Source organism: Hemitrygon akajei, unplaced genomic scaffold, assembly GCF_048418815.1.
Source record: "Hemitrygon akajei unplaced genomic scaffold, sHemAka1.3 Scf000052, whole genome shotgun sequence".
NCBI lineage: Eukaryota > Metazoa > Chordata > Chondrichthyes > Myliobatiformes > Dasyatidae > Hemitrygon > Hemitrygon akajei.
The window spans coordinates 6,589,542-6,617,525 of NW_027331938.1; the positions used below are offsets into that span (position 1 = coordinate 6,589,542).

The 27,984-nt window shown below is 44.1% G+C and overlaps 1 protein-coding gene across 1 annotated transcript in view; it reads left to right on the forward strand.

Annotated features, from left to right (window-relative positions):
- LOC140721221 (NACHT, LRR and PYD domains-containing protein 3-like) overlaps positions 1 to 27,984 on the forward strand; it is a 56,417-nt gene that overhangs the window by 10,065 nt on the left and 18,368 nt on the right. Inside the window, exons 3-7 of the mRNA XM_073036075.1 lie at positions 3,434 to 3,601; positions 4,999 to 5,095; positions 7,139 to 7,498; positions 9,000 to 9,166; positions 14,784 to 14,955. Of these exons, the coding sequence (XP_072892176.1) occupies positions 5,086 to 5,095; positions 7,139 to 7,498; positions 9,000 to 9,166; positions 14,784 to 14,955 (709 nt within the window). The 5' untranslated portion in view covers positions 3,434 to 3,601; positions 4,999 to 5,085. The remainder of the gene's footprint in view (positions 1 to 3,433; positions 3,602 to 4,998; positions 5,096 to 7,138; positions 7,499 to 8,999; positions 9,167 to 14,783; positions 14,956 to 27,984) is intronic.

The window sequence follows — 27,984 nt, forward strand, 5'->3', positions numbered from 1 at the left end:
ACCAGAACAGGCCCTTCGGCCCAAAACGTTTTGCTCTGCTAATTAAATTAGGAATCAAATGGCTAACTAATCCCTTCTGCCAACACAATGTCCACACGTCCCTCACACTCATGTGCTGATTTAAATATCTCTTAAAAGTCACCGCTGTGTCTGCCAGAACCAGCACCCCGGGCAACACATCCTAGCAACCCGCCACTCTCTCTGGTAATAACACTTGCCCCTCACATCTCCTTTCAAACTACTCCCCCTCACTTTAAATACATGGCCTCTTTTATTAGACATGTCTAACCAGGATAAAAAATATTGTCTGTCTTCTCTATCTCTGCCTCTCATAATGTTATACACCTCCATCGTCTCACCCCAGCCTGCAGGGCTCCAGAGAAAACAACCCAAGTTTGTCCAACCTCTCATTATAGCTCATGCCCTCTAATCCAGGCAATATCCTGGTAAACCTCTTCTGCACCATCTGTGCGTTATGTAATGAGGGACTGAGGTGCAGTGACTAGGGAGGGAGGTAGAAAGTACATTGTATTTATTGTAAGAGTTATCAGGTATAAGAATGAAAATGACTTTAACGATTATTTGGACTTTGTTGAGATTGTACCTGGAATATGGTGTAAAATCCTGCCCCACCTCAATACTAACACGGGTTATATAGACCAAAGAACAAACTGCCGGAGGAACTCAGTGGGTCGGGCAGCATCTGTGGAGGGAAATGGACCGTCAACATTTCGAGCCGAGACCCTCCCTCTGGCCTGAGAGTGGACGGGAAATAGTCCGAGAAAAGATGTGAGGGGTGGGGATGGGGCAAGAGCTGGGGAGTGAGAGGTGGATCCAGGTGAGGGGGGAGGTGGGAAGGTGGAAATAGTGACAGGGGTGGGAGGTGAGTGGTTGGGGCAACACGGGGTTGCAGAAGATGGAAATTAATTCTATAGAGGATGAACAAAGAGGTTAGAGAGTATTTGTTGTAGAGAGTGCAACAAAGATTCAGCAGACTGATCCCTGGAGTGGTGAGGTCATCATATGAAGAAAGATCAAATGTGATAGCCCTTTCATTTAGAGAATCGAGGACTGAGAGGTGAACACATTGAAATGCACAACATCATTACCGGTTGAACAGCGATCCCAGTCTCTGGAAAAGGGGGTGGACTGTCCGAGACTGAGATGAGGGGAAATGTCTCCACTCCGAGGGTGGTGAATGTCTGTAAATCCCCTCCACAGAGGGCGGTGAAGACTCGGTGATCGTCCTCACATAAAACAGAGGCCGGCAGATGTGTGGAGACCGAAGGGATGGAGGAAATGAGGATCGGGCAGAAACATGTGGCTGAGATGGGAGAGCAGCCGCCATCTTGTTGATGGTTGGAGGGGCTGAATGGCCACCTCCTGTTGCTTCTCGCTTGATGTTTCAGTGATCCTGTTCAGTGCGGCCGGGGAAATGTGAATAGAAACATAGACTGATTTAAATAAAACCTGCACAATTCTGGATTGGGTCTAAAATGTGTGCCGGACCGGGATGGGATTCAGACCCGTAACTGTGACCCGGGGGGTGGAGGGATGTGGACGGGGAAGATGCAGAGGGAAATTTTAAAATATATCCAGTGTAATTATGAGATGATGTTTGAAATGCGGTGGGGGGGGGGGGGTGTCGGGCAGAGTGTGAGGAGCGAGGAGCGGAGTCACCGAGTCACGTGGGAGACCGTCCACCCGTCATGTGATCCCGTTGTACCGCAGGGCTGCAGCATCTGCAGGTCCGTTTCCGAGGCCCCGCTCACAGCTCCGATAACGCGCTGACGACATCGCGCATGCTCAGTACGGGAAGGGACTTTAGTCTGCAGAAGCAAAATGCTCCCACGAACGGAGCCTTTGATAGATACTTTATTCATCCCCATGGGGAAATTCAACATTTTTCCAATATCCCATACACTTGTTGTAGCAAAAACTCATTACATACAATACTTAACTCAGTAATAATATGATATGCATCTAAATCACTAACTCAAAAAGCATTAATAATAGCTTTAAAAAAAGTTCTTAAGTCCTGGCAGTTGAATTGTAAAGCCTAATGGCATTGGGGAGTATTGACCTCTTCATCCTGTCTGAGGAGCATTGCATCGACAGTAACCTGTCGCTGAAACTGCTTCTCTGTCTCTGGATGGTGCTATGTAGAGGATGTTCAGGGTTTTCCATAATTGACCGTAGCCTACTCAGCGCCCTTCGCTCAGCTACCGATGTTAAACTCTCCAGTACTTTGCCCACGACAGAGCCCGCCTTCCTTATCAGCTTATTAAGACGTGAGGCGTCCTTCAGCGCAGATGGAATTAAACACTGCCGGACAAACGTTTATGAAACCTGGACGTTTTTCTTTGTTGTACTGCATTTTTATCCTGTCCTTTAATTAGTAAGTAAGATCAAAAAAATGTTTTTTTTTCTCTTGTCTGTCTTCATCCTAAAATATTCATAGATGCATTTTACAAAAGAGGACACATCTATGATGTTGTGCTTTTCTCAGTCCGTGTGAAAATTTCCGGCTCAGAGCAATGGTTGATCCATGTAGCTGCAAAAATAGTAATTAGAGGGAACATTGGAGACCGAACCACGTTACATTCTATGCATATTAATCACGATTGAATATGGTACATTATCGTGCTTCCTGTTATCGAGGAGATGTTAAAAGTCAATAGAGTGGACAAAACAGTTTCACCGGGAGCCTCTCTGGTATCCAGGAAATAATAATGAATAACGCAAGAAAAATTAATAATAGTTTCGCCTTGTCCGTGGGAGCGTACTGTGAGGCAAAGACGCTCAGGTGCTGAACGATATAGAACTAATATTGAGCCGCGAATAACTAGACGGTCCATTTACTATAAATTCAAGAGCTTTTCGTTTTCGTTTCTCGAAAGATCACTATTAATGCCCCGATAATCACTTTTACTATCTTTTCAGAACACTGTGTGTAGTACCTCCCCCATTATAGGTATGAGCAAGGATGAGATCTGGGCCAAATTGCGCAATTAAGCGTTCAGCATATCACGCATCATCCTGGATAATCCCAGTTCTGATACTGGGTCTTCCACAGTGTCTTGTTCCACAGATGCAATCTGCTGTACCGAGTTTCCAGCACTTTATAAGAGGACGCAGGAATATGACATTGGGGCGGGAAAAAAAATCAGCCATGATTGAATGATGGAGGAGACTCGATGGACTGAATCACTTCATTCTGCTCTGATATCTTATCATGACTGAATGATGAGTCCTTCGTATCCCGTATCAGGATTTGTGACGTGTGAGGGACAATTATAGATTTGTTCCATGAGATTCTTTTATTTGTCTTAGGCGTTTAAATTTCAGTGAGATTCGCTTTTGAAAAAATTGAGCAGAAATATTTTTTTCTCCTTTGTATTGTTAATGTGCTTCATTATCTCTCTGGTTAAAGTTAGACCTGCGGTGAGAGATTTATTGGAAGAAAAGCCCACAGCTGGAAAGAAGCCACGAATGAGAACGAGGGAACAGCGACAAGTGAACCAGCCCGAGGACTGAGAGTACCAACTGAAGAGAACCCTCTGACTCAGAGTTTTCATTGATTCAGTCAGGAGAAAGTTTGGTGAGTCTCATTCACTCGAACACTGGTCCTGTAAACATTACATATCTTTACAAAGGAAGGTACGAAATAGGTGGAATGCCTCGGTCAGACCAAGTTGCAATCACTCCAGGTCTGGTAATGTGCTTTCAGAAGCCCAGCTCTTTACAGTCAATCACATTCTCTCAGTCTTTGCTCATTTGAAGGTCCTGCATCATCTGAAGTAGCTTTTGGTTAGTTCTAATGTTTCCTTGTTACGTTATAATCATCTTAAAATGCGTTGACAATTTCCTCCCTTTATAAGAAGCCCCAAGTGTGTCGTGTGGTAGTGATTGTAGAAATGTGGAATTACCATGAACTGCAGCAACATGCCCTTGATCCCATTGGCTATTGCAATCTTCAGTGGTATACTTACCCTCGAATATATCGTCACGTAGGCCTTCGCGGAGAACAGACCATTTATGAAGCAAAATATCCCAACGCTGCATTTTATTCAGTCCTGACTAGCACATGGCAACCCATAATTTACATTGACATACCTTGGCCTCATCAAGTACTTTTCTGCTAATCAAATTGTCAGAACCTGTCAACGTGACATTAAGCAGAGGTGGAAATTCAAAGTTATGTTCCCATGGATGTTGTGCATGGGACTTCAGTAAAGCCTTTGACAAGGTGTCACATGACAGCTTGGCCCCGATGATTAGGTCCCATGCTGTCCGGAGAGAGCAAATTTGATGTATTCAAAATTAGCTTCAAGGTAGCAAGCAAAGAGTGCTGGTTGAAGGTTTCTCCTCGCAATGGATGTGAGTAATTAGCGATGTGCCGTGAGGCTACAAATTGGGACCTTTGATATTCGTTATTTTATAGCAATGATTTGGATGCGGTTGCACAAGGATCACTTGACAGGTAAGTTCGCAGAATGCACAACATTAGTAGTTGCTGTTCACAGAGAAGATTATCGTAGCATCTAGGGGATCTAAATGGACAGGGGCTGGTAAAGAGATTGCAAAGCCAATCTGATCAGCAGCGGATTCATGCAGATGTTGGGGATCATGTGGAAGAAACAGCCAGAGGAAGTGGATGAGACACGTGCAGTTGCATAATTCAAAAAGCAGTTGGGGTGTGTAGATGGAGTGAAGAGGCCAGAAGGGAGATGGCCCCATCACAGGAAATTGTGACCATCTCAGTGGGCACTGTGGTTGGCATTGTCTCGTTGGGCTGAACGCTCTGAATTTGCATTTTATTGCCCTGTGACTCTGTCAGTAGATGCGCCAGGTATCAGTGGACAGATATGGTGTGGAAGTGGTTACTAACAGGGAATGTTTGGTCCCCATGCCAAATGCTACAGGGGATAGAAATACTGTCATATTTGCAAAGTAGTCGTACTCTCTGACTCACTGTCTGCTTGTTGTGAAATTTAGAGACTCACCAGCAGGTGGAGCTGTCCCACAGAGCGACCAAAGTGTAAACAAGACGACGACAATCAACAATCGTCAGTCAGAATCAGAATGGACAAAGGTATGATCACAGGGATCTTTGAATTAAACTTTTATCGCGTTTGTACACACTAGTTCAGGTGAAAAAAAAACTGACAGAGGTGTTAACAGGGCATAGAAAAGTTTCATCCAGCAGTGTCATTTATCCGACTGGTAAAGCGGCCTTGAGTAATTGATCAATCCAACAGTTCCAGCGCAGGGACCTGACACCAGTAATGGTCGAATCACTCCGCTCACCATACAAAGCTTCAGCTGAGTGAAAGGAGCAGGGGCTCCTGAATCAGGTGGTCGTGAGTGAAACACAGACAGGAATGTGACAGTGATCTTGTTGTTTATGTAAATGTTCAGGGTCAGGGTCCATTTCACCTCCAGACAGACCCTGATGTGTAAGAAATCTTCAACTTTCATTTATAAAGTTTAGAAGCAGATGATATGAGCATTTCCGGGATTTCCGAGATTCTATGATAACACAGCATTTCAGGTTTTGGAAGGAAAGCTACCAACTCCCCCCTGGTTTTTCTTGCCTGCTACGCAAAGGAGGAGGGGTGTCACCGAAATCTGTTTTCTGTAGCGGAGCGGAGATCATTGCCGGTGCTGGGAATGGCTGAGGATCAGGAGGCAGCTCATTGTAGATACATTTGTGATCTGCTTCGGAGTTTTAACACCCCAGTGAATGTCTGGGCTGTGGAGAAATGGTGAACCTGAGTTTCTAAATATTTCCCTCTTGATATGATCTTCCACATGAATTTAAATTCCCAGGATCTTGGCTGGGAAACCCGGCATAACCAATGACCAAATGTCTGTGTCACCTGTAGACATTACGATTGTGCTGAAATCTGAGATTCCAGCTGGAATAAAAAAGATGTTACGGCCTGGAAACGGACCCTTTGGCCCATATAATTCATGCTGATCTAAATGTCCCATTTTCCTGCAGTTTCCCAAATTTCTCTAGTAAACTTCTTCTCCCCCTTTTCCTGCCCACATGCTCTCAATTTTGTAATTTTATTTGTGTTTGAGCCCTCCTCTGGATGCATGTAATTTATACCCATCAGCCACCACGTGAAAAAATGCCCGTTTGGTCCCTTTTAAATCTCTTCCTTCGAGTCTCAGATTCCCCTACCCGGGGAAAAAGACTGTGACCATCTACCCTATCTGCACCCCTGATTACTGTGTGTGTGTGTGTGTGTGTGTGTGTGTGTGTGTGTGTGTGTGTGTGTGTGTGTGTGTGTGTGTGTGTGTGTGTGTGTGTGTGTGTGTGTGTGTGGTTTCCCTTCAAGCTCCTGTGCTCCAGGGCAAGCTGTCCCAGCCCAACCATATAACACAAAAAACAACACCCTGGTCCAGTACCGCACTTCACACTTTCCAGCTTCATCACCTCCATCCTATAGATTAGCAACTGCAACTACACACAAAGCTCTATAACCAAGACTTTGCCAATGATATGCATAGTTGTTACATGATGATCAGCAGGTGGGGGATAAGAAGGGAACCAGGGGAGAGGTCAGCATAGATCTCAAGGGAATGGTCAGCCTGCGACCCAGGGGACCGGACAACGTGCGTCTCAAGGGAATCGTCAGTCTGTGACCAAGGGGACTGGAGAAAGCAACTCCAGTCCCCTTGTCCAGTCTCCAGCCCCTCGTGTGACAAAGCAACTGGAGAATGTGTGATCCAGCAGACTGGACCATGTGTAATCCCGTTGCTGGTCTTTGTGTGACCCAGACTACTGGACAGTTAGTGACCGAGGGAGATTTTAGCTTGTGGAAGATAATCACAGTGATATTTCCCAGTATCACCGGACACCGGTGCATTATGATCCCGTGGTCATCCGTGCGTTCAACTGCTGTGATTGGTATTACCGTGCTTATCGTGCTATTTTACTGGGAGTAAATGTGTCCAGTCACCGGCTTATCGGGATGATCACCTGACAGGGTTTACGGGTCACATTAACCAGCACAGTTCCACTCCAAATCTGGTCAGCCAGAGTCTCGGCTCCATTGCAATCTGAATCAGTTTTGCTCAGATCTAAATCATACTTGTATAACCTGCAATTCATCACTTATTTCAGGTGGGAAATTGAAACTAGTACGGAACGTACTGAAGAGGATTTTACCAGGCAGATCGTCGAGGGAAGATGATCGGGACACGGGAAGAAAGGTACCAAAACAGGGTCAGATTGAGAGCGATGTCCCAATGGAATGCGGTCCGGCCGCAGAGAAGGAGGAGAAAATTCAGCCCGGAGACAGTGACGTCAGAGACACTGATCCGGACCCTGGAACCAGCACAAGTGAGGCGACTGCCTGTCAGCCCAGAGACAGTGACGTCAGAGACACCGATCAGGACCCTGGAACCGGTACAAGTGAGGTGACTGTCTGTCGGCTCGGAAGCTCATTGAACACAGAACTGTCAAGTCCCCAAGAAGGAGCGGGTGAGTGAAATATGAGGGTGATGCGCTCACAGAATGCGGCAGGGTGGAGGGTAAAGGTGAGGCCTTGTTGGAGGGTTGGTCAGAGGAGAGGGAAAATGTGTGGGTGTGGTACATGTGGTGCACTGGGCAGCCGTTACCCCACTACAGGAAATGTACTACCTGCTCTGAGGATTTCCAGGATGTGAATTGGAGGAAATGCAGCTGTCCAGATGAGGAGAGTGTTTCCGGGATGTGAATCAGGGGAAATGTATTCGCCAGGATGGAGAGAGTATCTCTGGGAAGCGAATATTACCAACAGTCCCAACGTTTATGCCCATCCAAATTTAAATAGGTGAATGGGTCTGATGGGGGATGGACTGGTTTATGTTAAATGTGGTCCTTCTAGTACGTAATGCCTAGAACATTGTTGGGTAGGCTTTAAGGCAAGTGTTACATTCAAGTCAAGTCAAGTCACTTTTTTATTGCCATTTCGACCATAACTGCTGATACAGTACATAGTAAAAATGAGTCGTTTTTCAGGACCATGGTGTTACATGACACATTACAAAAACTAGACTGAACTACGTAATAAAAAACAACAGAGGAAAAGAAAAATAACACACAACAACTACACTAAACTACACACCTATCTAGGACTGCATAAAGTGCACAAAACAGTGCAGACATTACAATAAATAATATACGTGACGATAGGGCAGTAAGGTGTCAGGCCAGGTGTTGGGTATTGCGGAGTCTGATAGCTCGGGGGAAGAAACTGTTACATAGTCTGGTCGTGAGAGCCCGAATGCTTCGGAGCATTTTCCCAGATGGCAGGAGGGAGAAGAGATTGTACGAGGGGTGCATGGATCCTTTATAATGCTGCTGGCTTTACGGATGCAGCGTGTGGTGTAAATGGCCGTGATGGCGGGAAGCAAGACCCCGGTGATCTTCTCAGCTGACCTCACTATCCGCTGCGGGGTCTTGCGATCTGAGATGGTGCAATTTCCGAACCAGGCAGTGATGCAGCTGCTCAGGATGCTCTCGATACAACCCCTGTAGAATGTGATGAGGATGGGGGGTGGGAGATGGACTTTCCTCAGCCTTTGCAGAAAGTGGAGACGCTGCTGGTCTTTCTTTGCTATGGAGCTGGTGTTGAGGGACCAGCTGAGATTCTCCGCTAGATGAACCAAGGGACCAAGAAATTTGTTTTGTTCACATTCAGAGACAGGCTGCTGGCTCTGCACCAGTCCGTTCGCTGCTGCACCTCCTCTCTGTAAGCTGACTCGTCGTTCTTGCTGTGTGTTGCAGCACAGTCGTGGGTCAGCAGAGTGAACAGCAGTGGTCTGTGCACACAGCCGTAGGGGGACTCCGTGCTCAGTGTGATGGTGTTGGAGATGGAGAATTAATCCAATTTTGTATCTGTAGGCAGGTTCAAGACACGGTTTTTTGTTGAGCTGGGTGAGAGCGGTGGAGACGAGGGATATCTGAGTTCAAGCCAACATTTTCCTTTTTATATTCACAGAGCCAGAGTTTACAATCTCCGACCTCCTGGCACAGGGGGAGGAATATCGACTGTACCAACTGACAAAGTTCTACAGAGACAGACTCAAACAAGCAATTGAAGAAAAGGTTGAGAGACTGGGTTGGATGTTGACAAAGAAGGGACATTTCAGCAGACAAGAAAATGAGGTGAGTGCAGTTCGTGTATTGTCACTGATCTGCTGGTATCAGAGGGAATAGTGATCAACATTAATCTCCTGCACGTTTTAGGAGATCGACTTGGGAATGGAGGCTTTGATCTCTGACTCGTCTCTCGCAGATCTGGTTTCAGTTGTTAAGGTGGGGAGCACTGGGAACTGCAGGTTTAGCATCACCTTTTCTTGTATCACCTGCTGTATTTATCAGTGTGAAGTAAGAGCAGTGGCTGCATATCTGGACTTCCAAAAGGCATTCGGTCTGAAACTAATTTCAAATCTTGGCTGAACCGTCGGGTAGCTTCACCTCATCTCATTAATCCAGGATGAGTATTAAACTGTCAATTGGGCCAACCAGCTTCACTGCGGTACCTGAGGGAGGGAAACCAGCTAACCACAGCTTGTCTTGGTTCCGTGAGTTCCCAAACAATGTGTGGCTGACTTGTCATAGTCACAGCAAAGTACAGTGCAGAAACAGGCCTTTTGGCCCATCTATTGCATGCCTGACTACAGAATCTACTTATTCCCATTGACCTGCACCGGGCCATGGCGCTCTATACGCTCATTACGCAAGCATCTATTCAGAATTCTCTTAACCACTTGCACTACTTGCCCTGCTAGCTAGTTTCACACTCTCACCACCCTCTGAGTAAACCGGTTTCACCTTTGTACCCTTTGAACTTTTCACCTTTCACCCTTTAGTGATAACCTCTTGTTGCAGTACCTCCTTGCCACAGTACAAAATGCCTGCTTGCATTTATCCGATCTATATCCCAATGTAATTGTGTACACTTCTATCAAATCTCCGCTCAATCTTTCATGTTCCAATGAATAAAGTCCTAATCAGTTCACTCTTTTCTTATAACTTAGGTCTTCCAGTCCAGGTAACATCCTTGTAATGTTTTTTTTCTGTACTCTTTCAAACTTATTTCCATCTGTCCTGCAGGTAGGTGTGCAGAACTGCACATAATATCCAAATTAGGCCTCTCCAACGTCTTATACAACATCATATCGTAGACGATATTTTCAATTACAAAGGATAATGCGCTAAGAAACTTACTTTCAGAGCCTATCAACATTTGCTGCCACTTTCAATGACTTATGTACCTGTATTCCCAGATCACTTTGTTCTACTGGTCGCTATGTAAGATCCACACTGATTGGTCCATCCAAAGTGCAACATCTTGCACCTGTCTGCATTAAATTGCATCGGCCCCTTTTAAGCTCATTCTCCCGTTGGTCCAGACCTCACTGCAAGCTCTTGTAATCTACCTCTTTGTCAACTGCTCCTTCCCAATGTTGGAGTCATCAGCAAATTTGCTGATGCTCTTAACCGTAATTTCACCCAGATCATTGATATAGATGACAAACAACAACAGGCACAGCACCGATCCCCGTGACACTGCACGAGATACAGGCGCCAAACAGAAATGCAACAGTCTATAGTGACACTCCGGATTCTTTCCAAAAAGTTAATGTCTAATCCAGTTTACTACTTTATCTTGAATGCTAAGCAACTGAATCTTCTAGACCGACCTCCTGTACGGGACCTTGTCAAATACCGTGCTGAAGTCCATGTAGACAATATCGACAACCTTGCCTTCATCAACTTTCCTGGTAACTTCCTCGAAAAACTCTGAGATTGATTGGATGTGAAAGATCACGCACAAAGCTGATATCTTATGACCACAAACATCAATAGTTTGATCTAAAAGGGCAGAAGAAAGCACAAAACATAAAATAAATCTGGTGATATCTGATATCTCATGATCCCAAAAAATCAACAGGTTGTCCTGAAAGGGAAGAAGATCAATAGGATTTCCTGAAAGGGAAGGGGCAAACAAAAAAAAACTGCTAACTTGCTGAATATCTGACTAATGAGAGACAGGGACACACCATTTCAGCTCACTCTCCTTGGAGCTCACAAACAGTGATTGTCTTGTCCTGGATCTGACCTATTCAGCCATGAGTGGTATTAGAAAATCAAGTGTGTTACACCCGTGAGTAACTCTGTTCTCGTTGGGATTCATTGGCGCTGTCTGTAATGAATCACACAGGCATTATCCAAAGGCAAGAGGTAATCTGTAAATATGATGCTGATCTATAAATTCATCATCTGGAGACGTCTGCTTTACTGGTTAAATTTCTTTCACAACTGTAACTCCTCAGACCTGGTAGCAGTGAAACTGAGGGATTATTTTACAGTGCAGTGGGCCATCAGGGAATTATGCTGATTTATTTCATAATTGTTGTCCATTATTCCCTACTGATATCTGTTCTAGGAGATCAATCATTCAAATCCGGGACACAGAACATAGAATAATACAGCACAGTACAGGCCCTTCAGCCCACAATGTTGTGCCGACCCTTAAACGCTGCCTGACCCTTAAACGCTGCCTCTCTTATTTCTCAGAGCAATGTCCTAAGCCCATCCATATTCAGTTACCTTAATTCCATCATAGGGGTATGTTGCTTGAAGACTATTCAATGTTTAATTCATAATTCCTCAGTTACTCAGGAAACCCATGCCTGCATTCAGGAAGTCATTACCATTTTACGGTATGAGTGCCAGGCAGTAACCATCTCCATTATAAGACAGCCGCACTGACATTCCTTAATCTTCTTTTGTCTTTATACAGCATGATACCATAAGGCATCAGAGCACAATTGGCCATTAGGCCCATCGATTCTGCTCCGCCATTACATCATGGGTGATTTACTATCCCTCTCAACCCCATTCTCCTGCCTTCTCCCAGTGAACTTTGCTGACCAGACTAGTCAAGAAGATACCAGCCTCTGTTTTAAATATACCCAATGACCTGGTCTCCGCAGCTGTCAGTTCCAATGGATTCTGCAGTTTCACTACTCCTCGGCTAAATAATATCCTCATTTCTGTTCCAAATAGACGTCCCTCTAATCTGAGGCTGTTCCGTCTGGTTCTAGACTCCCCCACGTAAAAGCAACATCTCCACATCCTCTCAATGTCTTTCGATATTCCACAGGTTACAATTAGATTCCCCCCTCATCCTCCCACACCCCAGCTATTACAGGTGCATCCAGGATCCATTCCCATCAAAATCTGGTTTAATATCACAGGTTCTGTTCGTTTAGATTCCTCTCTGGATTTTTCACAACGCCATCACATATTTTCTCTGATCAGGGGATCAAAATATGCGAGTGCGGTCTGGCCAGTGCTTGTTCTTATATTCTGATCCTCTCGAAATGAATGCTGGCATTGTATTTGCCTTTCCGAACACAGACTCAAACTGCACGGAATCCTGCACCAGGTCTCCAGAGACTCTTCACAACTCCGATTTCTGAATTTTCTCCCAGATTCAAAAATAGTCTACGTCTTCATTATTTCTGCTAAAGTATATGGCCACGTACCTCACTATACTACATTCCAATTGCCAATGATGTGTCCATTCTTTCATAGTTCCATGTCCTCCCGCGAAATCCCTGCTTCCTCAACACTTCCCCTCCCTCCCCATATCTTCGTAACGCCCACAATAATGGCCATAAAGCCTACAAATCATTGACATAACGGAAAAAGAAACTGTCCCAAAACCAACCACTGCAGAACACCACTGGTCACCAACATTCGACCAGAGAAAGCCCTATTTGTTCCCACTCTGTGCTTCCTGGCAGTCAGACAAATCTGTCTGGAGAAAATCTTGGGTCCTCTATCCATGCCAGTGCCTTTCTTGTCCTACTGTCGGCCCTTGTTAAACGGCGTCATGTAGGACACCTGGTCAAAGGTCCTCGGGAAGTCCAAGTAAACAACTTGCATTGATTCTCTGTTGTCGACCCAGCATGCTGTTCTCTCAAAAAATTCCAACAGTTCTGTCAGGCAAGATTCCCTCCCATGGATGTTGGCCTTTTTCTTATCATGTGCGTCCAAATACCCCGAAACCTTATCCTCAATTATCGACTGCTGACATCTTCCCAAACGCTGATCAGACTAACTGGCCTATAGTTTAAAATGATCAGTCCTCCGGAACCATTCCAAAATCTAGTGATTCTTGAGTGATTATGACTAATGTCTCCACAATCTCTTCAGACTCCTCCTTCAGAAGGAATCGGGTGAGTTGATCTTCAGAACTTTCAGCTTACCAAGCGCCTTCTCCGCAATAATTGCAAATACACTCACTTCTGCCACCTGACATTCTCAAATATCTGGCACGTTCTAGTGTTTTTACAGTGAGGACTGACGCAAAATGCCGACCAATACCTTCCGCCATTTCCTTGTCCCCTGACAGTACCTCTCCACTCTCATTTTCCGGTGGTCCAATATCCACTCTCCTCTCTTTCAATCTTCATATATCAGACGGACGTTTTGGTAAGCTATTTTACATCATTCTCTAGCCTGCCTTCATATTTCATATTTTCTCTATTTACGGTTTTTGAATTGCCTTCTGTTGATTTGTAAAAACATCCCAGTCCTCCAGCTTTCTACTATATTTTGTAATATTCTGTGCCCTCTCCTTTGCTTTTGTGCTGCTTTGACTACCTCGTCAGCCACGGTTGATCATCCTCCCTTTAGAATAATTCTTCATCTTTGTGATCATTTGTCCTGCACCTTCTGAATTGCTCCGAGAAAAATCAGCCATCCCTGCTCTGTTATTGTCCCTGTTAGTGTCACTTCCGAATTTATTTTTGCCCAGCTCCTCTCTCATACCGAGGTAATTCCTTTATTCTACTGTAGCACTGATACCTCTAACTTTACCTTCTCCCTTTCAAACTGCTGGCTGAGTTCTGCTATTTTATGATCACTGCCTCTTAAGGGTTTATTTAGCTGAAGCTCGCTAATCAAATCTGGTGCAATACACAATACAGAATCCAGATCCGCCTTTCCTGTAGTGGGCTCAACCACAGGCTTCTCTCAAAAGCCATCTCATAGGCATTCTATGAATTCCCTCACTTGGGATTCAGCACCGACCTGATTTTCCAAAGCGACCTGGATATTGAAACTCCCCGTGTCAATTTTAGCATTGACCTTTTTCCATGCCTCTCCTCTCCCCCGTTGTAATTTGTAGCCCACATCCTGGCTACTGTTAACATGCCTGTATATAATTTCCATCAGGGTCATTTTACCTAAGCAGTTTCTTAACATCCACATCGTCTAATCCGACATCACCTCTTTCTCAGGACTTTTCATTTTTAATGACAGCAGTTTCGACCCAAAACTTTCACCTCCCTGCGTATCCTTTCGATTCAATATTTATCCTTGGATTTAAGCACCCAACTATAAACTTTTGTCAGCCACGATTCAGTGATGCCCGCCATCCATTTGTTTTTGCTCTCTCTCTCCCCTCTCTTCCATTCTTGTTGTCAATTCTTGTTGATGTAATGCTGCACATAGACAGATCGAGGAAATTAATCACATTGTATCTACTGCAGGGTGTCAGTCAATCCTGATTCTTACACACTATTGATTTAGAATTTCCTTCAGTTACTGTTTCTCTGTTAATGACTGAACCCAGAGAGGATGAGGCAACAGCCCAGTGACTGCATCTGTTCTGAAGCTACTGGGGCCATGAACAGATACTTTCCTGCACATTCTCCATGTCTGTCTGTCTGCTCCACAATAAGTCCATTGTTTCCTTTTGTAGAAAGTCACTGAGCTGACAGAGAAGGGAAACCGGGCAGAGAGTTCCAGACTCTTTCTCAGTTTGGTGAATGGCAAAGGCTCCCGGGCCCGGAGGGCGATGTGGGAATCCTTTCTGATGTGGAGGACTGAGTTACCGAAGTTGGACAGAATACTGAGGGAAATACAGGAACTCGGTATGTTAAAACCACGCACTGAACACAAAGGCACATTGAGATAAACATTTTAGTTATTTTAATTATTTTAGCTCTGTTTCAATGGATGTTTTTTTTTATATTTAAACAGGTCCTGATCCACAGGAATACATGAACATCCGCCAAGGTTTATCTGAATTACCCACTCAGCTGATAGGTGAGTGATGAAATGCACAGTTCAAACCACATCTCAAGTGTTAGTCTGTGACTTGGCAAAGCCTGGGAATCAAAATTCGCCATTAATCATTCGGTGAACTCTGGATTCAAGTAACAATTCAAAGAATCTCTCTTTGCAGCCTGAATATTCTACAATATATTTTTCTATTAATCCAGCTGTTGGTTCTGCTGAAGCCTTCACTCAAGGTCCTAACGCTCTGGGAATCCCAACACACCCCAGGCAGGCTCCTGATACACTGTATGATCCAGTCCAGGTGACTTTTCTATCTTCAGACCTTTCATCTTCCAAGCCCCTTTTCCTTTGTAATAGCACTACACGCAATTCTGTTTGCTGATGTTCTTTACCTTTTGGAATTCTGCCAGTGACTTGCACAGAGTTTGTCTGGCATTTCCTTTTCACCCGTTACTGCAACTACAACAGCAGTTTCTAGTGGTCCGATATTGACCCTCTCCCATTTTTCACTCTTTATATATCCGGGAAAGAAAAAAATATACTTTGGTATCCTTTCTTATATTATTGTCCATTTCCTTGCATTTCCTGCACATTTATGTATAACTAGGAGCATCTATAACATAGTTGCTTCCGACATGACCCTAGTCACTAGACTCTAGACACTAGAATACTACAGCACAGTACAGGCTCTTCCGCCCTGGATGTTGTGCCGACCCATGTATTCCTTTAAAAAGAGTACTAAACCCACACTACCCCGTGACCCTCTATTTTTCTTTCATCCATGTGCCTGTCCAAGAGGTTCTTAAATACCCTTAATGTTTTAGCCTCCACCACCATCCCTGGCAAGTTGTTCCACGCACCCACAACGCTCTGTAAAAAACGTACCCGTGATGACTCCCCTAAACTTCCCTCCCTTAACTTTGTACATATGCCCTCTAGTGTTTGCTGTTGGTGCCCTGGGAAACAGGTACTTGCAATCCACCCTATCTATGCCTCTCATAATTTTTTAGACCTCTATCAAGTGCCCTCTCATCCTTTTACGCTCAAAGAGAAAAGTCCGAGCTCTGCTAACCTTGCTTCACATGACTGGTTCTCCAAACCAGGCAACATCCTGGTAAATCTACTCCGCACCCTTTCCATAGCTTCCACATCCTTCCTATAATGAGGTGACTGGAATTGAACACAATACTCTAAGTGCGGTCTCACCAGAGATTTGTAGATTTGCAACTTGGCCTCTCTACACTTGAACTCAATCCCCCTATTAATGAAGCCTAGCATCCCATAGGAGTTCTTAACTATCCTATCAACCCGTGCAGCGACCTTAAGGGATGTATGGATTTGAACCCCAAGGTCCCTCTGTTCATCCACTCTCTTAAGTAACCAACGATTAAACTTGTACTCAACATTCTGGTTTGTCCTTCCAAAATGCGTCACCTCACACTTATCCGGATTGAACCCCATCTGCCACTTTTCTGCCCAAATCTGCACCTTGTCTATATCCTCTTGTAACCTTCGACAACCTACAGCTCCATCCGCAACTCCTCCAATCTTCATGTCATCCACAAATTCACTCACCCATTCTTCCACCTCTACATCCAGGTCATTTATAAAAATCACAAATAGCAGTGGTCCCAGGACAGATCCCTGCGGCACTCCACTAGTCACCGACCTCCAGGCAGAATACTTTCCTTCCACTACTACCCTTTGCTTTCTTTCTTTTAGCCAATTTTTTATCCAAACAGCCAAGGTTCCACTTATCCCATGCCTCATGATTTTCTGGATGAGTCTCTCGTGAGGGACCTTGTCAAATGCCTTGCTAAAATCCATGTAGACCACATCTACTACCGTACCTCCGTCAATTGCTTTTTGTTACCGCTTTAAAAAACTCAATTAGCCTCGTGAGGCACGACCTACCCTTCACAAAGCCATGTTGACCCAGACAGTAAATTCCAGGCACTCACAACTCTGTTAAAAAACTACCCACAATTGCTGTAAATTTACCCCATCTCACCTTAACCAAATACCCTCTGGTATTAGACACCAGTCTTATGTAAACATAAACAAACAAAATACAGGCTGATGCCCCAAACTCTTACCTCTCAAAGTTGTACACCTCTGTCAGCTCTCTATTCTAACTCTATAGTAAACAAACCAAGTTTATCAAACCTCTACTTGTAGCACATGTCACCGAACCCAGGCAACATCCTGATGAACCTGTTCTGCACCCTCTCCAATCCTTCCAGGAGCTGGACAATCAGAAGTGAATACAATACTCCAGATGCTCCCTAAAACCATAACACCTAGGAGCAGAATTTAGCCATTCGGCTCAGTGAATTTGCTCTTCAATTACTCTCTACCCCATTATCCCAGTAAACGTTGACACTCTTCCTAATCAGGAACATATCAACCTGCATTTTAAATATATCCAAGGAAGTGTCTTCCTCAGCCGTCTATGACAATAATTTCACAGATTCACCACCCGCCAGCCAAGACATTTCTCCCAGTTTGTGTCCCCGGCAGCCAGGACAATTCCCCACAGTTCTCAAGCATGTTAATATTCTGTATGAGCCTCCCATGTGGGACTTTGTCAAACACTCTACCAATACACAAGTAGACAATATCCATGTGTATCTTCATCCATCACCTTTGTCACCTCCTGGAGGAACTCAATCAAGCTGGCAAGACACAAACCCGACCCAAAGCCTTGCTACAGAACCCCAAACCTTCTCATACATCCTCTCTGTCATACACCCATGGGGCAGAACATATAAAAGGCTGAAGGTATGTACCACTAGTCTCAACGACAGCTTTATTCTGCATTTATAAGACTACTAACTGGTCACCTACTATGTTATTATTGGCTCTTAATAATAATAAGACAAGTTTATATCTAGAATTATAGCATCGTACATCTCGTAACTAATAAAAACTCAGATAACAACCTAGATAACCACAATATACTCACAGGAGAGCAGACAGAATACCATTCGGGTTTGAACAACAGATAACAGATTATGTAATTCTATTTCAAACCCTGTGGAAAGCAGAAAACTTTCAGTGTTATATTGTCAATAAAAAAAACACATCTGATTCTGTTCCTTGTGTTTAAGAGAAGTTCCAAATATATATAAAATTCATACAATACTTGTGAAATTTCTACAACTGATGAAGCATTCGCGTAAAATAATCGTCCTATTAACAACCACTGAGGAACAACGACCACTATCAAAATAAATGGAGGGATTTTCCAAAGCGACTCACAAAGCCCACTATGGTTTTGTCTAGCTTTAAGCCCACTCATAATTTACTGAAACAGACAAAAATCAGGTATCTAATCAGAAAAATATACGAACTATACCTTGACACAGCTATACATTGAGGATTTGAAATTATTTGCTCTTGCAGCAGTAAAGCTGAAACAAATAATTCAAATAATGGAACTAATTTCCAAATATATAAGCATGAACTTTAGACTAGGAAAGTACAGAACATGATTAAACATAAAGAAAGGTGCAATAGAGCCGGTAGAATATCAAACAGAGCATCGGGATGCAATGTAACAGAATATGAAACAGATATTTAGGATATCAATAAGCAAAGAAAATAGATAAGAGTGTGATAAAGGAAAACCTTCCAACAAAATTTACTTCAAGGCTAAAGAAAATCTGAATTTACTGCAAGGCTGAACAAACTTTGAATTTACATCAAGGATCAAGAAAATCTGCCAAACAGAGCTGAACAGTAAAAATATAACGAAGGTAGTAAACACTCACTGTGCCCATATTGACGTATAATTTTGGTAAAATATCCTGCTCTGAAACAGATCTGGAAAATATGCAAAAAGATAAGAACTTAAATAGCAATTTCTGGAAAACACCAGGTGCACTGGAGCGCACTTGGATTGATATGAACGAGGACAGTATGAGGATGATGAATAACAGATCTAAAAAAATGAGACAACAGCCAGATAAAAATTTTCGGGATCAGGGTTAATATCATGGACACATGTCGTGAAAATTGATTTTCTGCGCCAGCAGCACAATTACAGTAAAGTGTGTGCAGTGAGTCTGTATTTATGTATACAATTGTGGAAATAGAATTGTATCAGCATGAATTAATCAGTCTGATGGCCTGGTGGAAGAAGCTGTCACGAAGCCTGTTGGTCCTGGCTTTTAAGCTGCGGTACCATTTCCCGGATGGTAGCAGCTGGAACAGTTTGTGCTTGGTGAGACTTGGGTCCAGAATGATCCTTCAGGCACTTTTTACCCCCTATCTCTGAAATGACCTGAATAATAGGAAGTTCACATCTACAGATGCACTGGGCTGTCCGCACCACTCTCTGCAGAGTCCTGCGATTGAGAGAAGTACAGTTCCCATACCAGGCAGTGATGCAGCCAGTCAGGATGCACAAAATTGTGCCCCTATAGAAAATCGTTAGCATTTAGGGGCCCATCCCAAACGTCCTCAACCATCTCAACGATTTGTTTTTCTGTTTTTCTTTTTTTTTGTTCAGACTAGAGAATATGCCAGGCAGGATGTCGGAATGCTCCTCTTGCAGGATGTGGGAAGTCAGGGAGACATCCAGTGTCCCTGACAACGATACCTGCAAGAAGTGCATCCAGCTGCAGCTCCTAACAGACCGCATTAGGGAACTGGAGCAGGAGCTGGATGACCTCCGGATCATTCGGTAAACTGAGCAGTTTATAGATAGTAGCTTCCAGGAGGTAGTTACACCTAAAGAACAGGGCACAGGTAATTGGGTTACCGTCAGGCGAGGGAAGGGGAAAGGGCAGTTAATGCAGGGTTCTTCTGTGGCCATTCCCCTCCAAAATAGGTATACCAATTTGGATACTGTTGGGGGGAGGATGACTTACCTGGGACAAGCTGCGGCAGCCGGATCTCTGGCACTGAGTCTGGTTCTGCAGTGCAGAACGGAGGGAGGAGGAAGAGGAGAGCGGCAGTGATAGGGGACTCCATAGTCAGGGGTACAGACAGGAGATACTGTGGTTGTGACAGAGACTCCCGGATGGTTTGTTGCCTCCCGGGTGCCATGGTCAGGGATGTCTCTGATCGCCTGCACAGCATTCTGAGGTGGGCGGGTGATCAGCCAGATGTCGTGGTACACATCGGTACCAATGACACAGGTAGAAAGAGTCAGGATGTCCTGAAGAGTGAGTACAGAGAGCTTGGTAGGAAGTTGAAAAACAGGACATAGAGGGTAGTAATCTCCGGATTGCTGCCTGTGCCACGTGCCAGTGAGGGTAAGAGTGCGATGCTCTGGCAGATGAACACGTGGCTGAGAAACTGGTGTAGGGGGCAGGGTTTCAGATTTCTCGACATCGGGACCTCTTCAGGAGCAGGTGGGACCTGTACAAGAGAGACAGGTTACACCTGAACTACAAAGGCACCAATATACTTGCAGGGAGGTTTGCTAGTTTTATTGGGGAGGGTTTAAACTAGATGGGAACCAGAGTGCCAGAGTAGATAGTGGAACGGGGGTCAAATTAAATGATGTTGGTAGTTCATGCAAAGTCACAAATAGGAAGGTTGTGTGTGCTGGTAATAATCTTCTGAGGTGTGTATATTTCAAAGCGTGGAGTATTGTGGGAAAGGCAGACGAGCTGAGGGCCTGGATTGACACATGGAATTATGACATCATAGCCATTACTGAAACTTGGCTACAGGAGGGGCAGGACTGGCAGCTCAATGTTCCAGTGTTCCGATGTTTCCGACGTGATAGAGACAGAGGGATGAAGGGTGGGTGGTGGCTTTGCTAGTCAGGGAAAATATTACAGCAGTGCTTCGGCAGGACAGATTAGATGGCTTGTCTACTGAGACCATATGGGTGGAGCTGAGAAACAGGAAGGTATGACCACATTAGTAGGGTTGTATTATCGACTACCTAAGAAGGTACTTCCTAAGAAGGTTGGCGTCATTCAATGTCTGTAGTGAGATGCTGAAGATGTTCTATAGGTCAGTTGTGGAGAGCGCCCTCTTCTTTGTGGTGGCGTGTTGGGGAGGAAGCATTAAGAAGAGGGACGCCTCACGTCTTAATAAGCTGGTAAGGAAGGCGGGCTCTGTCGTGGGCAAAGTACTGGAGAGTTTAACATCGGTAGCTGAGCGAAGGGCGCTGAGTAGGCTACGGTCAATTATGGATAACTCTGAACATCCTCTACATAGCACCATCCAGAGACAGAGAAGCAGTTTCAGCGACAGGTTACTATCGATGCAATGCTCCTCAGACAGGATGAAGAGGTCAATACTCCCCAATGCCATTAGGCTTTACAATTCTACCGCCAGGACTTAAGAACTTTTTAAAAGCTATTATTAATGCTTTTGGAGATAGTGATTTAGATGCATATCATATTTTTTACTGAGTTAAGTATTGTATGTAATTAGTTTTGCTACAACAAGTGTATGGGACATTGGAAAAAAAGTTGAATTTCCCCATAGGGATGAATAAAGTATCTATCTATCTATCTATCTATCTATCTATCTACCCAATAGTCAGCGAGAATTGGAGGAGCAAATCTGCAAAGAGATAACAGACAACTGCAGGAGGCAGAAATTTGTGATTGTAGAGGATTTTAATTTTCCACACATTGATTGGGACTCCCATGCTGTTAAACGTCTAGATGGGTTAGAGTTTGTAAAATGTGTTCAGGAAAGTTTTCTAAATCAATATATAGATGTACCAGCTAGAGAGGATGCAATATTAGATCTCCTATTAGGAAATGAGCTAGGGCAGGTGACGGAAGTGTGTGTAGGGGAACACTTTCGTTCCAGTGATCATAACACCATTAGTTTCAACTTGATCATGGATAAAGATAGATCTGGTCCTCGGGTTGACGTTCTAAACCTGAAAAGGGCCAAATTTGAAGAAATGAGAAGGGATTTAAAAATCGTAGATTGGGACAGGTTGTTCTCTGGCAAGGATGTGATTGGTAAGTGGAAGACCTTCAAAAGAGAAATTTTGAGAGTGCAGAGTTTGTATGTTCCTGTCAGGGTTAAAGGCAAAATGAATAAGAATAAGGAGCCTTGGCTTTCGAGAGATATTGGAACTCTGATAAAGAAGAAGAGAGATGTATAACATGTATAGGCAACAGGGAGGAAATAAGATGATTGAGGAGTATAAAAAGAGCAAGAAAATACTTAAGAAAGAAATCAGGAGGTCTTAAAGAGGACATGAGGTTGCTTTGGTAGTCAGGGTGAATGATAATTTTAAGAACTTCTACAGGTATGTTAAGAGCAAAAGGATAGTAAGGGATAAAATTGATCCTCTTGAAGATCAGTGTGGTCGGCTATGTATGGAACCAAAAGAAATGGGAGAGATATTAAATGGGTATTTTGCATCTGCATTTACTAAGGAAACTAGAATGGAGTCTATGGAAACAAGGCAAACAAGTAGGGAGCTCATGGAACTTGTATAGATTAAAGAGGAGGAGGTGCTTGCTGACGAGGCAAATCAGAGTAGTTAAATCCCCAGGACCTGACAGGGTATTCCCTCGGACCTTGAAGGAGACTAATGTTGAAATTGCAGTGGCCCTGGCATAAATATTATGTCGATATCCACCAATCGGGTGCCAGGATTGGAAGATAGCTCATGTAGTTTTGAGCTCAAAAAGGCTCGAAAAGTAAGCTGGGAAATTATAGGCCAGTAAGTTTGACATCGGTAGTAGGTAAATTATTGGATGGAATACTAAGAGATAGGATCTCCAGGTATTTGGATAGACAGGGACTTATTAGAAAAAGTCAGTATGGCTTTGTGCGTGGTAGATCATGTTTAACCAATCTATTAGAGTTTATCGAGGAAGTTACCAGGAAAGTGGATGAAGGGAAGGCAGTGGATGTTGTATACATGGACTTCAGTAAGGCCTTTGGCAAGGTCCCGCATGGGAGGTTAGTTAGGAAGATTCAGTCGCTAGGTATGCATGGAGAGGTAGTAAATTGGATTAGATATTGGCTCAATGGAAGAAGCCAGAGAGTGGTAGTGGAGGATTGCTACTCTGAGTGGAGGCCTGTGACTAGTGGTGTGCCACGGGGATCAGTGCTGGGTCCATTGTTATTTGTCATCTATCTCAATGATCTGGATGAGAATGTGGCAAATTGGATCAGCAAATTTGCTGATGATACAAAGATTGGAGGTGTAGTGGACAGTGAGGAAGGTTTTCAAAGCTTGCAGAGGGATTTGGACCAGTTGGGGGAATGGGCTGAAAAGTGGCAGATAGAGTTTAATGCGGACAAGTGTGAGGTATTGCACTTCGGAAGGTCAAACCAAGTTATAACATACAAGGTAAATGGTAGGACACTGAGGAGGGCAGAAGAACAGAGGGATCTGGGAGTATAGATACATAATTCCCTAAAAGTGGCCTCACAAGTAGATAGGGTCGTTAAGAGAGCTTTTGGTACATTGGCCTTTATAAATCAAAGTACTGAGTATAAGAGTTGGTATGTAATGGTGAGGTTGTATAAGACATTGGTGAGACAGAATTTGGAGTATTGTATGCAGTTTTGGTCACCTAATTACAGGAAGGATATTAATAAGGTTGAAAGAGTGCAGAGAAGGTTTACAAAGATGTTGCCGGGACTTGAGAAACTGAGTTACAGGGAAAGTTTGAATAGGTTAGGACTTTATCCCTTTGCATATTAATCCTTTATTTACCCTCTCAACCCCAGATCCATTGATGTCAATAGGGGTTAGCCCGTCTCCATTCCTCTTGTCTTTGCAACATTGCATCCAGCTCCTTTGTTTTTGCGATATTGAGGGAGAAGTTGTTTTCTTGTCACCACTGTGTCAGTGTGGTGACTTCTTCTGTGCAGGCTACCTCGTTATTATTTGAGATTTGGCCAATAAATATAGTATCCTCAGCAAATTTAATTAGCAGATTGGAGCTCTGGGTGGCAACACAGCCATGCGAAAACAGAGAGTGAAGGAGGGAGCTTAGGACACACCCATGAGGGGCTCCTGTGTTGAGGGTCAGAGGGGTAGAGATGAGGGAGCCCACACTTACCACCTGCTGCTGATCTGACAGGAAATCCGGGACCCAGCTGCACAAGGCAGGGTGAAGGCCGAGGTCTCTGAGCTTCTTGTCAAGCCTGGAGGGAATGATGGTATTGAATGCTGAACTGTAGTCTAATAACATCATTCTCACATAAGCATCCCTCTTCTCCAGATGTTTAAGGAGGTGTGCAGAGCAGTGGCTATTATGTCATCTGTTGATCGGTTGTGTCGGTAGGTGAATTGTAGGGGGTCCAGTGTGGGTGGTAACAAGCTGCAGATGCAGTCCTTGACCAGTCTCTCAAAACATTTGCTTATTATTGAGGTGAGTGCGACAGGACGCCAGACGTTCAGGCATGTTGCCTTAGTCGTTTTAATTACAGGAACAATGGTGGATGATTTGAAGCAGGAGGGAACTCTACACTGGGAGAGGGTGAGATTAAAACTATCCGTAAATACACCTGCCAGTTGTGCCGCGCGCATCCTGAGTACCCGCCCTGGGACGCCGTCCGGACCCGCAGGCTTGTGACTGTCCACTCGTTGGAAACACCTGCGAACTTCAGCCTCAGAGATGACCAATGTGCAGGTCGCTTTGTCGGCTCTCCTCGGGGTCTCAGTGTTGGCGATATCGAACCGAGCGTAAAGAGACTTAGATCCTCTGGGAGACAGGCAGCGATGTTGGCAGCACCACTGCACTTAGCTCTGAAGTCTGCATTGGGGTGCAGAGCTTGCCATAAGCTGTGTGTGTTGTTGGTGGAGAGCTGTGCCTGAATACGATCTCTGTATTGTCGTTTCGCAGCCTGGATGACTTTGCACAGATCGGAGCTGAACTTCTTGAGCTCCTGCTGATCACCGGCAATGTAAGCAGTCGGTCACACGGCTAGTGCTGTTCACACGGAACTGTTGATACAAATTTTGTGGTTTGGGAAGTCCTGATCGATTTCTGAAGGAAATCATCTCCCCTCTGTGACAATAACACACAATGGGGGATGTTGTTATTACTCAGCTGTGATAATAACAGCCGGGAACTCTCTTGGCAGCCGGAAAGGTTTACACAGCAGCACCAGGTACTCCAGATCTGGGGAACAAAAGGGTTTGAGGGCATGGACATTCTGGGGTTCCACCAAGCATTAATGATCATGAAACATACCCTAAATCCTGTTCTCTTCCCAAATAGGTGTGTGTGTGTGTGTGTGTGTGTGTGTGTGTGTGTGTGTGTGTGTGTGTGTGTGTGTGTGTGTGTGTGTGTGTCTGTGAGGGGGGGGTGGTACTAGATGACAACACGATTGTTGGTGACGGTAGGGGCCAATTCTGGATCTGTGGACTCGGGAGCAGTTGGGACATAGGGACAGCTGGGACGCAGGCGCTTGGGTAGTTGGATCCTTCTTGCATCCCCTCTTCTTTCCAGCAGTCGCTCTTCTGGGTTCCTCAGAATTCCTGGCTTTTCCGTGGATCAGCGGCTGCCACCCGTTGACCTCCATATTTACCTGAGAGAGCCTCTGCTTAATTTGGTCCTTGTACCTCCTGCGCGGGGCACCACGATCTCTCTTGCCCTGAGAGAGTTCTCCGTAGAGTACTGCTTTCGGTAACCTGGAGTTATCCATGCGAGACATGTGTCCTGTCAGACGGTGGATCTGGCTGAGCAGCAAAGTGGCTTCAGGGCCTGGAAGTTGAACTTATATAGCTGTGCATGTCTGTGTGATTATATGAAATATTAAACTAAATAAGTAGTGCAGAAATAGAAATAAAAAAGAGATTAGTGAGTCACTATCGATGGGTTCAATGTCCATTCAGAAACTGGATATCAGAGGAGAAGTTGTTCTGAGTCGTTGAGTGTGCGCCTTACTCCGTTCCTCATGAACCAGACGGTGATGCAGCCAGTTACAATGCTCTGCAAGTCACACCTGTAGAAATATTCGAGTGATGCTGGAAACTCCTGATGAAATATAGCCACTGTTGTGCCTTCTCTGTAGTTGCATCGATATATTGGGTCCAGGTTAGATACTTGGAGATATTGACAGCCAGGAATTTGAAATTGCTCACTCTTTCCACATCAGATCCCTCTGTGAGGACTGGTGTGTCGTGTTCCCTCATCTCGCCTTTTCTGAAATTCACAATTAGCTCTATTGACACACTGTCATAACGCAAGCAGGATTCAGCACTCCATACAAGCATATGCAAATCTGATAAGGGGTACACATCACTGAACGTAAATTAAAGCATAACCCATAAAAATGAAGAAACTATCATAATAGTAGAAACGTTAACCAATGGAAGAGTCTGACTCCCCACGGAGGACATCCACACGATCTGAGCCGATTAGATGTCGACAAGGAAGCGTCGAGCTCCTGTCTCAGAGTTGGATACCGATTCCCAGAAACAGAAGGGATCATTGTAGCAATACAGAACAAGGTTGTTGACACATGTAGTTATCAATAATACAGAATAAACGACTAATAGGTCCAAGACGATATATGCTGAAAATTATAAGAGAAACTACAACCAATCCGAATTTACAAGATCCTGCAGTAGTTCAACTGAATCTCATTACTTGCACAAGCACAATAAAATGGCGGACAACATTCACAAAAACATTGCTTAAACTACAACTGATGAAAACCACCATAATTTACTAAACGTACAAGCCTCTTCCACTTTTAGAGTTAGAGTCCTTCATATCATACTGCGTACGATCATTATTTCAGATAGGATAATACATGATCTGCGTTCGGATGTAATTTTACAGGATAAACAAGCAAAAGCAACTTTTTAAATATATATAGCCATTCCAAACACACATAACTTACAGAAATGAACTAGTAAAAAACAATACCAGAAATATGTTGAATTGAGAGGGCAAAATGAAAGACTATGGAACACGAACAGGGTATTATTTATCCCAATTGTAATATCAAGAACTGGTATCATCCTAAAGGCTTTACAGAATAGTATTAATAAATTAGGCCCACACGGCGATACTTGTGTAAATCATCGAAAACCCATAACACTATACACCACGAGAATAGTCTGAAATCTCCTGTCAATTGGGACACGAGTGTGCTTGGCTATGCCTGTACCTCAAGTTTTACCAGTTTAGGCTAAGATGATGATGATGATGATGATGATGATGATGATGATAATGATAATAATAATAATAATAATAATAATAATAATAATAATAATAATAATAATAATAATAATAATAATAATAATAATAATAATAATAATGACTTAATTATAAAGCACCTTTCATATAGACGATGCCGTTCAAACCACATCACAACGGGATAAAGTGCAAACTAGAAAATGAAAGACAAAATGTGTCAGTCCTAATATACACCTCAGACTTCTGCACAGTACTGTAGTTTAAGGTGTTGATTTCTAGTTTAGGAACATAGTCCCAAAAAAACTCAACGCTGACCTCTCAATGATCCTTTGGCCTTCTACCTTATCGTCTGACTGCACTGCATTTTCTCGGCAACTGAAACACTGTTTCCCTGAACTATTCTGTTCCATTTTTCCTTGGACAACCTCATTGCACCGATGTGATGTAATGATCTATTTGGATCGTATGCAGAAAAGTTTTCCATTTTACAGTGGGGCTGTCACAATAATAAACCAATTTACCGATTCATTGTCAATAATACAGCGCCCCTTGGTTGCTTAAGATTGTTATAACCGGGGGGGAGGGGGGGGGGTGACAGTGACAGTGCGGATGAGCTGCCGCGACCTATTAAATGCTCCCAGTGGCGAGTAGCCTCTGTCCAGCTCTTGGCCTTCACGTGCGGTTTAGCCACTAATCCCGGTGGAAGCGTTTCTTCCCACAGGAGAAGGGGCAGAGGTGGGTTACTGGTGCCTTACAACCAGTCGCTTTAGTTAAGAT